Below are 12,500 nucleotides of genomic sequence, written 5' to 3' on the forward strand. Positions count from 1 at the left end.
AGATCCACGAGAACATCATCCGCAAGTCCAGCACCAAATACACGGCTCCGAGCACCAACTACGGTATGATGTCAGAGAGTGTGTGTGTGTGTGTGTGTGCTTTGACTATGACCTGAAATAGAATCAACATGAGCATTCAAATCTGAGTTTTGAATTGATTTACTGATATGCGTGCAGAGCAGATACATTTATACAAAGACTCACAGCTATCAGCTGTTCAAAGTTGAGAGGCTGAACCACACACACACGCACAAACAGGATCCTGTGGACGTGCACTGATGGAGAGATGAGTGAGGGGGCTGCCTAAAACGAGCGCTCCTGAGCTGGTGGGGGGTTCGGTGCCTTGCTCAAGGGCATCTCTGCGATTCTCAGGAAGTGAACTGACACCTCTCCAGCTACCAGAACAAATTCCAGACTTGATCTGCAGCGGGACTTGAGCTGGTCTAAGTCCCTACAGACTGAGAAACTGCGGTCCTGAAAGAAGAGGAAATGTTTTGTTCCTGCTTCAATACATTAATGATAATGTGACGGTGGCCCTGAAGGGTCAAACTACAACAACATTTCACAAAACACAACTCAGCTGTTTAGTGTTAGAAGCTCAACTTTTCTAAAATAGATTTTTGTTTCTGAAGGTTGTTGGTTCCAAAATGTTGTGTTTTGACCCTTTAAGGCCACCGTACCATGAACTTACCTGTTCCTTTAAACAGGTTTGGTGCTTTGCGTGTCCCTGCTCGCCTTCTCTTCTTTTTTTCTCTTCTATTACAGTCACCTTTTTCCCTCTGAGTGACTCTCAGTGCAGAGCGTTGGTGACGGCTGGTCCTGCATTAGTAATGAGGCGACACAGAGCTCACACAGTCAGTCCCCAAAACAAACACAACAAACGTCCCAGGAGCGCCTCGCTCAGCCTGACGAGCAGCACGCTCTCTGACTGACGCACACGTCATCACTCCACGTCCGCCTGGAAATCTTCTTAATTGGTGTCACTGCAGGGATCTGTCATCCTCTCGTCTTACAGATCTTTGAACTCTCACCGCCATGAAAGTTTTTCTCTTTAATATGGAGATGGAGTTTAGAGATTTGCCAGAAAGAAGGTGTGAGGGATTATTTCTTCCTAGAGATGTAAATTTATCTCAGAGATATCCAACAGAGCCCTCCTGGTTACAGGATTATAGATTTATCTAAAGGGGGGTTCAGAGGTCACCTGACCCTAAAGTCCGGTTCATTTGATCATTGGGAACACAAACTTACTGACCTCTGTGCCCGGGTCTGCTTGAAGAAGTGACCTCAGGCTGAGTCATGCATACTCGAGCATGATACACTCAACATGTGAACGTAACCGTGCCTCAAGCAAGGACGAAGTCTGCAGTCAGTGAGAAGAGATCACTCGTCTCCTGTCTCTTCAAAATAAAACTTTGTATCCTCGCAGCACGAGCTCATTTCATCCTCTGATCTGTCCGTAGATGTTGAAGTAAGAAGAGGGTCGTTGTTTTCTCCTCATGGCTCCGTCTGTTCTCCGTCCCTGCAGGTCTGATCATCTCTCTGCAGCTGCTCAGAGGAGACATGGAGCAGGTCCGCAGAGAGAACCCTCTCATCTTCAGCAGAGGGGTGGCCATCACGCGTAAACTGGGCTTCCCTGATGTCATCATGCCAGGTGAGTCGCCCGTCACAGCAGGAGGAGGAGGAGGCGGCGGCGTCCCCCTCGACCTTTCATTGACATGATGACACTGAATCACAGTTTAATGGAAGACGAGGGGAGGAAATGGAAGATTGAATCTTTTCATTTGCTCCTGTATGGACTTAAATATTTAATCTTAGTCATTCTGACTCGGCCCTAAAAATAAAAGCATCCAGGGAGAGGATGTGTTATTATTTTGTTTACGAGTCTGAGTCAATAAAATATCAAATGTATTTAAGATTAAATGTGTGTGTGCGTGTGTGTGTGCGTGTGTGTGAGAATGTGTGGACGCTGCAGTATCAGAGGAATGAGGCCATACATCATGGTGAAGGAGCGACTGGATTTACATGCAGAGCATCAGTCAGTTCAGTTCAGCTGCTCGGTGAAACACGAGCTGCAACAGAGAACGTCTGACGGTGTGTCTTCTGCAGATTAAGAAAAGGTCAAAGAGACGCTGTGAGGACGAGTCAGTGTGCTGTAGTTTGTCAGGTTTCTCTTAAAGGACCCTGCTGCAGGTCAAAAAGCACTCAGCACTTTACATCAGAGGATAGATGATAGTAAGTCTTTTTATTTCTCACAACAGCAACTACCAAGTTCCTCCCCCACATAGGAAATAGAATCCCTCCAAATTAAAAGCAAGTTTAAAAAGGAAGGTGTTCCCCGTGTGCAGAGGTTGTGGTCCTCATAGTGGCGGCCGTGGGTTTGGGTCTGACCTTGAACCTTTGCTGCATGTCGTCTCTCCCTCTCTCTCCTCCTAACGTATCCTGTCTCTCTTCAGCTGTCCTCGCTATTAAAGACAACAATGCCCCAAAAAAATCTATTAGGGCAGCAAGTTCCACAATTTCAGGGCTTAAAACCCGTTTTAGTAATTTGTTTATTTTTTTGTTATTTTTTGGACGTTTTTTGTCTTTGTTAGAGAGGACAGCTGAAGAGAGGCAGGAAATGTTTGGAGGAGAGAGAGTGAGGGACGACACGCAGCAAAGTGCCGAGCACAGATTTGAACAAATGGCCGCTGTGAAGAGGACTATAGCCTCTGTACATGGGGCGCGCAACATAACCGCTAGGCTACGGGTGCCCCATTAGGGACATTTTGAAAGGGAAGCATTCGAGGACCTGAGAGATCTGTCAGGAACGGAGGAGGGAAGCCGTGTTAAGCTCTAAAATCAATAAAAAGAGAGCGAGTGTAGAGTCAGTGACTGTAGGACGTTACTGCTCAAATAAATACAATGAAAACTTTGAATCCTAAATATGAGAAAATCTACGACAGAGGTTTAAAACATTAAAGATAATGGATTCTTATCCGCCCTCAAACTGCAGATCAACAAACATAAACACACCGTGTGTCACACACACACACACACACACACACACACACACACACACACACACACACACACACACACACACCTCCTCTCAGGCAGTGATGGAGCGGGTGTTTAACTCTCATCTTGATACATTAAGGCCGACATCTGGTGTGTGAGGAGGAGCTGCGATGATAAATGAATGTGCTCACATTAACACAGGTCATCAGTCTTACATGTCAGAGGAGTTCAGCGTTACGCGTGTGTGTGTGTGTGTGTGTGTGTGTGTGTGTGCTGCGCTGTGTGTGTGACGGCCGTTGACCTTCTGCTCTCCGAGGTCACAGTTTAACATCAACATGTGTGAATCAGGATTAAATCTACATCTCAGCATCACAACACGTCACAGGTCAAAACTGAAACAAGCTCTTTGTCTCAATGTGTCCTCCTCGTCTTAGGGGACATCCGTAACGACCTCTACCTGACCCTGGAGCGAGGAGAGTTCGAGAGAGGAGGGAAGAGCGTTCAGAAGAACATAGAGGTCACCGTCTACGTGCTCTACGCCGACGGAGAGATCCTCAAGGTGAGGAGGGATGAGTGGTGGTTATCTGTGAGTTTGTCATTATTTCCCCTGTTGCTGTCCGTCATTTGGATCTCTGACCTGGCGCTTTGCATTGTGGGAAACAGAACGCGATGGAGACTGCTCTGATGCAGACCGTAGATCTTTTCTGAATTCTGCATTTTATCCAAATCAGTACTTCAGTTATAGTATTCGGTTTTAAACGACCTCTCTGTTGTCTTCCCCCCCCCCCCCCCCCCCCCCCCCCCCCCCCTGCAGGACTGCATCAGTCTGGGTTCAGGTGAGCCCGGCGTGCCCGAGCACCGCTCCTTCGTCCTTTATCACAACAACAGCCCTCGATGGAGCGAGGTGATCAAACTGCCCATCCCCATCGACCGCTTCCGAGGATCCCACCTACGCTTCGAGTTCAGACACTGCTCCAGTGAGTACATCCTTCTATACGCTGGTCGTCATGGTAACGGTGATGGAGTTGAATACTAACTGATGTCCTTTTCCCTTTGAACTTTCGGACTGTTAGGATATATTGTGGTGTTATCCATGAGCTTCATGGATCAAACTTCTTTGATTCTGATTTATTTTTTCTGGTTTGACGTGTTTAAAGACGATGCCCTGAATGTTGTATCCATGGAAACAGCTTTACCTCCTTCAGTGCTGACGTAGTAAAACATTTCGCTCACATGAAGGATCAGCTGACATCCATGACCTCACTTAGACTTTACCTCTCGTACCATGAAACAACAAACACTCTGAAAATAAACTAAAGTTAGAAATGTTCCTCATCATTAAAACCCTCCTCAGCACCTCTCTGCGTTTATCTACCATAGAACGACCTGATGGCCGAGTTCAGACCTTTTTCTTCTTCTACTGTGTCTCATAGCAGACTACAGGTCAAAGGGGGTCGTTACACGCTCATCACGTAGGTGCAGGGCGATGAATAAATATCAGACTGAAGAAGAAGAAGATTTGTCCGCACACTTTCTCAGATGCCAGAAAAAGTTTTTATTCCATCAAATCTTAAAGTTTCGACCCGAGGTCTTCTTCAGGCGTTCATTTTTTGCAGAGCCATGAACAAAGCTCGGTGTAAACCTGCAGACATTTAATGAAACTGAGAATGAGAATGAGAACGGTTTCTCCAAACCAGCTGATGGAAACACAGTTCACTCTCATTTCTTGTTTGTAAACACTTCAGAATCTCTTGAAGTTAGGACTTTATGAACTGTCTGGGTCCTCTGCAGAATTGACTTGTGACACCGTGATGTCCTCCAGCGTCCTCCAGCGTCCTGCAGCGTCCTGCAGTTCCTCTTTTTCCCCCTTTCTTATTTTTCACTCCCACACAGATGATTCCTCTTCATGTTCCTTCTGCAACTTTCACTCACAAACTTTGGTTTTCACAGCAGTAATGCATGCAACACTTGGCCTGACAAGGAGCCTGAGTGCTGTCAGACGGGGCCCCTTTAGGGAGGTCTTCTGCTGTCATTGCAACATTTACACATTTTGAGGCACTGCTGGGGGGGGGGCCCTCCCGGCCTGGTGCCCCGGGCAGAAGCCTGCCTCGCCTTGTGACAGGCAGCGCCTCTGGCAACCATGAAAGTATAAACCAAAAAAAAAAGAAATGTTGTAAAAGTCATCGTGAATGTTGTTTCTTTTTTTCTTAACAGCCAAACAGATGATTATGATTCATCTGTTTTTATGTTTATCTTTTTCACACAGCTCAAACAAAGCTAAGAGAAGATTTGATTTAAGTGAAGTTTATTTATTAAGAACATTTCAGCACCAAGGAGACTCAAAGTGTTTCACACACGACATCAAAAGCATCTCGACAAAGAGAAAAAATCACTAAAACAAACCATTAACAATCACAGAGAATCGTCCTCTCAGCGTCTCTCTCACCCCCCCCAACACACACACACACACACACACACACACACACACACACACACACACACACACACACACACACACACACAGACACACACACACACACACACAGAGACACACACACACACACACACACACACACACACACACACACACACACACACACACACACACACACACAGAGACACACACACACACACACACACACACACACACACACACACACACACACACACACACACACACACACAGACACACACACACACACACACACACACACACACACACACACACACACACACAGACACACACACACACACACACAGAGACACACACACACACACACACACACACACACACACACACACACACACACACAGACACACACACACACACACACACACACACACACACACACACACACACACACACAGACACACACACACACACACACAGAGACACACACACACACACACACACACACACACACACACACACACACACACACACACACACACACACACAGACACACACACACACACACACACACACACAGAGACACACACACACACACACACACACACACACACACACACACACACACACACACACACACACACACAGACACACAGACACACACACACACACACACACACACACACACACACACACACACACACACACACACACACACACACACACACACAGACACACACACACACACACACACACACACACACAGACACACACACACACACACACAGACACACAGACACACACACACAGACACACACACACACACACACACACACACACACACACACACACACAGACACACACACACACACACAGACACACACACACAGACACACACACACACACACACACACACACACACAGACACACACACACACACACACACACACACACACACACACACACACAGACACACACACACACACACACACACACAGACACACACACACACACACACACACACACACACACACACACACACAGACACACAGACACACACACACACACACACACACACACACACACACAGACACACAGACACACAGACACACACACACACACACACACACACACACACACACACACACACACAGACACACAGACACACACACACACACACACACACACACACACACACACACAGACACACACACAGACACACACAGACACACACACACACACACACACACACACACACACACATAGACACACACACACACACACACACAGACACACACAGACACACACACACACACACACATAGACACACACACACACACACACACAGAGACACACACACACACACACACACACACACACACACACACACACACACACACACACACACACACACACACACTGTATTTCTTTGCCTCTGTATTGTCTCCTCTTATTCCCTCTCCTTGTCTCCTCACAGCGAAGGACAAAGGAGAGAAGAAGCTGTTTGGTTTTGCCTTCACTCCTCTGATGAGGGAGGACGGGACCACTCTATCCGACGAGAGTCATGAACTCTACGTCTACAAGGTCAGCCATGACGGTCACGCTTCTCCTGTTAGTGACACGCAGCTGATCACAGACCTTAACCCCGCGGGACCTTCAGACACAGATATTTGTCCAGCAGAGTGTTGATGCAGGATCTAACGTTTATGCGGTATGTGCATGTAGACTGACGTTCCCTTCTTTCTCTCCGTCTTCCTCCTTCCTCTTGTTGGTCTCAGTGCGATGAAAACACGACGTTCAGTAACCACGCGCTCTACCTGGGGCTGCCCTGCTGTAAAGAAGACTTCAACAGCTGCCCCAGCATCCCGTCCAGCCTCATCTTCCAACGCAGCACCAAGGAGACCTTCTGGATCTGCACTCAGCTCTCCTCCACCAAGCTCACTCAGAACGGTACACAGCTCGGGATGCCTTTTCTCATAATTCAATAATAACCTTGGATTGCATTTCCTCGCAGTAGTTAACCTTTAAAGCTTTTTTATCAGCTGTTTAATGTACAGATTGTTATTGATTTGTTCTTTCTTGCTGTCATGCCACTCTTGAGTTTACGTCTTTCCCGCTCTCTGACGCTCCTGTTGTCTTCCAGTGGACCTTCTGGCCCTGCTGAAGTGGAAAGCTCATCCAGACCGGGTCATGGACATCCTCGGCCGGCTGAGACACGTCAGCGGAGAAGAAATCGTCAAGGTGCGCTTTCAGTCATTTTCTTCACTTGAATAAAATGTAAACTCACATATAGTGTTACAATGCTGGATGGTCAAACTAAACGAGGGCAAATGTCAGATCATGAGGTAAACGTATGTTGGAGTAATCCCAGGATGAGTCTGCAGAGGGCGCTAAACGCTTGTTTCTGTTCAGTAAATCACGCCATAGTTCCCCGATATGAAACCAAGACTTTCACCAGACGGCTTCAAGCCTCTACGTGAGCCGCTGAAACCTCTAACGTAGACTCTCTTCTCCCAGCACTGGAGAGCAGCCCTCCCCTGGCAGCCCTGCAGCGTTCTGCCCCTGCAGAAGGCTTCCAGAGAGCTGGCCAATCAGAAGAGAGTGGGCATGTGGGGAGGCGGGGAGGCGGGCCTTAAAGAGACAGAAACTGAAACAAACCGCTGCAGTTAGAGTTTTTACTGACGCCAGTATCAGATAAATGAGGAGGTTTCTGAGCTGCTCTTTAGGTTTCACAGACTGACTTCATGAAAGGTGAACATGAGGAGGATATGGGAGCTTTAGCAAGCGAGTGTAGCATGTAGCTACAAAATCAAACAAACAAATCTTTGTATAACTGTCTCTGTCTTTGTGTGTGTTTCAGTTTCTTCAGGACATTCTGGACACTTTATTCTCCATCTTGGATGACAACACTGATAAATACGGACCGCTGGTGTTCCAGTCATTAGTAAGTGTGTTTGTGTAAAAATAAAACACAGTAAGACAGAAAGGTCGATGATGTGACATGTTCTCATCCCCAGGATGTGTAAATAAAGACCCTCTTATTTATGTTTTATTCCTTTCCAACACGTGAATGTGGTCAAACATCGTTTAAATGTCGTAGTTAAGTTACATGACGCACTTTGGTAACGTGAAAGAACACATCATGGATCTTATTCTATTTGCATTGTGAGAGGCTCGCTCTTTTCTGATTGCTGTAACTAAGCTCGCCCGTCATCACGTTTTTGTACGTTCATATTGATTCTGTGACGACATAATATTAGAGTCCCAGTCACAGTGGGAGCTCCACAGACACACACACTCAGACCTGCACACACTCAGACCTGCACACACACAGACCTGCACACACACAGACCTGCACACACACAGACCTGCACACACACAGACCTGCACACACACAGCGCTGCACACACACAGACCTGCACACACACAGCGCTGCACACACTCAGACCTGCACACACTCAGACCTGCACACACACAGCGCTGCACACACTCAGACCTGCACACACACAGCGCTGCACACACTCAGACCTGCACACACTCAGACCTGCACACACTCAGACCTGCACACACACAGCGCTGCACACACTCAGACCTGCACACACTCAGACCTGCACACACACAGCGCTGCACACACTCAGACCTGCACACACACAGACCTGCACACACTCAGACCTGCACACACACAGACCTGCACACACACAGACCTGCACACACTCAGACCTGCACACACACAGACCTGCACACACTCAGACCTGCACACACACAGACCTGCACACACTCAGACCTGCACACACACAGACCTGCACACACTCAGACCTGCACACACACAGCGCTGCACTCCCCCCGCTGGCCCAGGGATCCTCTGGATGATCAAATAAGATGTGACACTCATATCAAATTTAAACATGTTTCTTGTCATTTGTCTTTGAAGCATTTTGCAAAAAGAAAATCAAAACACATTTATTAAACAGATTTGTTTTGAACATCTTCAGCCTTTATCCAGGTAGCTGATGGGTTATTCAAAAAAACAACACAAATAAAACAGGCCTGTGATTGGACGGTTTACCTGTGAATAAGACTTTTATGTTTCTGTTTGTTTTACAACGACTACAAATATGACAAAACCAAACTATCAGAGCCTCTCAGGACACCTTCACACCTGATGAAGTTTGAAGTCGTGATCTGGTTCAGCAGGATGAAGATTTTATGGATTTATATGATTCATTGATCATCTGAAGTGACTGAAACCATCTGCTCAAGGCTCCTTTCTTCCTCTCCTCAGGTGTTCATCATCAACCTGCTCAGGGACAGTAAATATTACCACTTCAGACCCGTGATGGACACATACATCCAGAAGCACTTCGCCGGGGCCTTGGCTTATAAGTGAGTGTTCAGAATGAAGCATTAACAGTTTGTAGAGTCTGAGTCTATAAGGGAAGCTTCACCTGCAGTGCAAAGTGAATCAGTAACGTTCCTGCTGTGTTTCAGAGAACTGATCCGCTGTCTGAAGTGGTACATGGACCGCTCTGCAGAGGTGGTCAGACAGGACCACATACAGGAGGCCATGAGGGTAAGAAGCTCTGACCGAGGCTGTGAGTCCATCACAGACGTACTGAGAGACCGTCATGCTCCCTGTGTGTGTGTGTGTGTGTGTGTGGGGGGGATCTCAGACCTCGGATCTCAGAGCTGGGAATGACGTCACACTCGAGTTAGCCGTGTTCCAGTTGCAAGTTGGGATCAAGTCAGATAAGCTACATGAACGCCCTCCAAGAGTACCTTTGTTTTGTTAGCTTATACCAGACGTTAACAACACACTATTAGAGTTACTTTTGATGCACGTAGCAGCCATGTTGGATTTTTAAACTAGGCTGTCAGTCTAGCCTCGCGCAGCAGACCCAGCTGCAGTCAGAGCAGAGAGCAGACCCAGCTGCAGTCAGAGCAGAGAGCAGACCCAGCTGCAGTCAGAGCAGAGAGCAGACCCAGCTGCAGTCAGAGCAGAGAGCAGACCCAGCTGCAGTCAGAGCAGAGAGGAGACCCAGCTACAGTCAGAGCAGAGAGGAGACCCAGCTACAGTCAGAGCAGAGAGGAGACCCAGCTACAGTCAGAGCAGAGAGCAGACCCAGCTGCAGTCAGAGCAGAGAGCAGACCCAGCTGCAGTCAGAGCAGAGAGGAGACCCAGCTGCAGTCAGAGAGCAGAGAGCAGACCCAGCTACAGTCAGAGCAGAGAGCAGACCCAGCTGCAGTCAGAGAGGAGACCCAGCTGCAGTCAGAGAGCAGAGAGCAGACCCAGCTGCAGTCAGAGCAGAGAGGAGACCCAGCTGCAGTCAGAGCAGAGAGGAGACCCAGCTACAGTCAGAGCAGAGAGGAGACCCAGCTACAGTCAGAGCAGAGAGGAGACCCAGCTACAGTCAGAGCAGAGAGGAGACCCAGCTGCAGTCAGAGCAGAGAGGAGACCCAGCTGCAGTCAGAGCAGAGAGGAGACCCAGCTGCAGTCAGAGCAGAGAGCAGACCCAGCTGCAGTCAGAGAGGAGACCCAGCTGCAGTCAGAGCAGAGAGCAGACCCAGCTGCAGTCAGAGCAGAGAGGAGACCCAGCTGCAGTCAGAGCAGAGAGGAGACCCAGCTGCAGTCAGAGCAGAGAGGAGACCCAGCTGCAGTCAGAGCAGAGAGCAGACCCAGCTGCAGTCAGAGAGCAGACCCAGCTGCAGTCAGAGCAGAGAGGAGACCCAGCTGCAGTCAGAGCAGAGAGCAGACCCAGCTGCAGTCAGAGCAGAGAGCAGACCCAGCCCACTCTGCGTCCAGACTGCAACGAAGCCGCTGCTGTTCCCGCCCTGACTTACAGAGCTACGTGTAAATGTTTCTTCACTTTCACACAAAAATAAAACACTGCATTTGACTCGCACAGTCTTTTGATTAAATTTGATATTCTAACATTTAACAATACAGACAACATTGATTTATGTAAAGTGGGTCTCAAGCATTAAAGTCATGAAACCAGAAAAAAAAAAATGTAATATCATATTTGGCAAATGGCCAATTATGTAAATTAGGCGATGACGTCATCTAGCGACTTTTAGGACAGCCAATAGCTACTTTCCTTACTGAGGAGTTGGCAACTCTGACTTTCCTCTGAAAGAGATCTGTGGTGGGCGCCGAAGTGCACCCAACTGAATACCTACATAAGGTTGCTTTAAAACCTGGGAGACCAGTCTTATGATTCACTGAACAAAACAGTGAATAACGTGAATGCAGAGCTACAACCTGATGTCTTCATGTTGCTGAGGATCTCTTAAATGAGTTCTCTGCTCAGTGTGTTTTGTGAACTTCATCAACATGTGTAATTCTTCCCACTCACCGTCCTCGTGTTGACGATAAACAAAAAGCAGCCTGCATGTGTTAATAGTTGCGTCAGTGTTGTAGGCAGAGCTGAGAATAGCTGCACCATCTGGAGCAGATGTACATGATGTTCCACAGTTAGCAGACAGACGCAGCTCAGCACCCTGAAATATTCATCAGGCTCACACGTCCGTCTCAAACGGGTCACTGTCATGTAGAAGTGAACGCTGTGAATTATTAACGAGAGTTTTGATACATTCTGCAGCTGTGGGTTTTTTATTCATCTGCACATCTGGGTGAATCCATGTTCACCGTGTTGACCTGCGACTGTCCCTCTGCTCTGCTTAAAACTCTGCACCTGTTCTTTTCTTTATTTTCTGTTTGGGTTCATCTTGTACGACACTTCTTAAATATCTCATCTTCATTAAGAAGGTAATCCAAATTTTAGGAGTAATGTTTGTTTACGTTCACGATGCAGCCGGTTGTCTATATTTAAGTGTTCAGGTGTAAACACAACATTCAAACTGGGCTCCTCCTTCTCCTGGGCTCCTCGCCACCAAAGCCTCACACTCACTGCAGGACTTTACTGCTTTTACCTACAGATAATTTAGCACTGTAGCACAAGCTAACCGCCCGTGTTTGACACCCACCTGCCTGTCCAACAGAGAGCAGACCATCGCTCTTCACCCTTAAAGGCCCCACAGTGGGTGAAAGCCAACCCACGGTTCACTCTCGACTGTATCTGCTCTGTGTTTCACC

General features: G+C 47.7%; 1 protein-coding gene across 1 annotated transcript in view; it reads left to right on the top strand.

Moving 5' to 3' along the window:
- The window catches only part of LOC132977252 (dedicator of cytokinesis protein 3-like), a 190,149-nt gene that overhangs the window by 147,227 nt on the left and 30,422 nt on the right, over nucleotides 1-12,500 (top strand). The window contains exons 10-19 of the mRNA XM_061041719.1: nucleotides 1-63; nucleotides 1,526-1,651; nucleotides 3,432-3,556; nucleotides 3,812-3,974; nucleotides 6,885-6,991; nucleotides 7,186-7,357; nucleotides 7,551-7,648; nucleotides 8,268-8,351; nucleotides 9,690-9,790; nucleotides 9,896-9,977. The exon at nucleotides 1-63 is cut by the window's left edge and continues 26 nt beyond it. Of these exons, the coding sequence (XP_060897702.1) occupies nucleotides 1-63; nucleotides 1,526-1,651; nucleotides 3,432-3,556; nucleotides 3,812-3,974; nucleotides 6,885-6,991; nucleotides 7,186-7,357; nucleotides 7,551-7,648; nucleotides 8,268-8,351; nucleotides 9,690-9,790; nucleotides 9,896-9,977 (1,121 nt within the window). The remainder of the gene's footprint in view (nucleotides 64-1,525; nucleotides 1,652-3,431; nucleotides 3,557-3,811; nucleotides 3,975-6,884; nucleotides 6,992-7,185; nucleotides 7,358-7,550; nucleotides 7,649-8,267; nucleotides 8,352-9,689; nucleotides 9,791-9,895; nucleotides 9,978-12,500) is intronic.

Source organism: Labrus mixtus, chromosome 7 (genome assembly GCF_963584025.1).
Source record: "Labrus mixtus chromosome 7, fLabMix1.1, whole genome shotgun sequence".
NCBI lineage: Eukaryota > Metazoa > Chordata > Actinopteri > Labriformes > Labridae > Labrus > Labrus mixtus.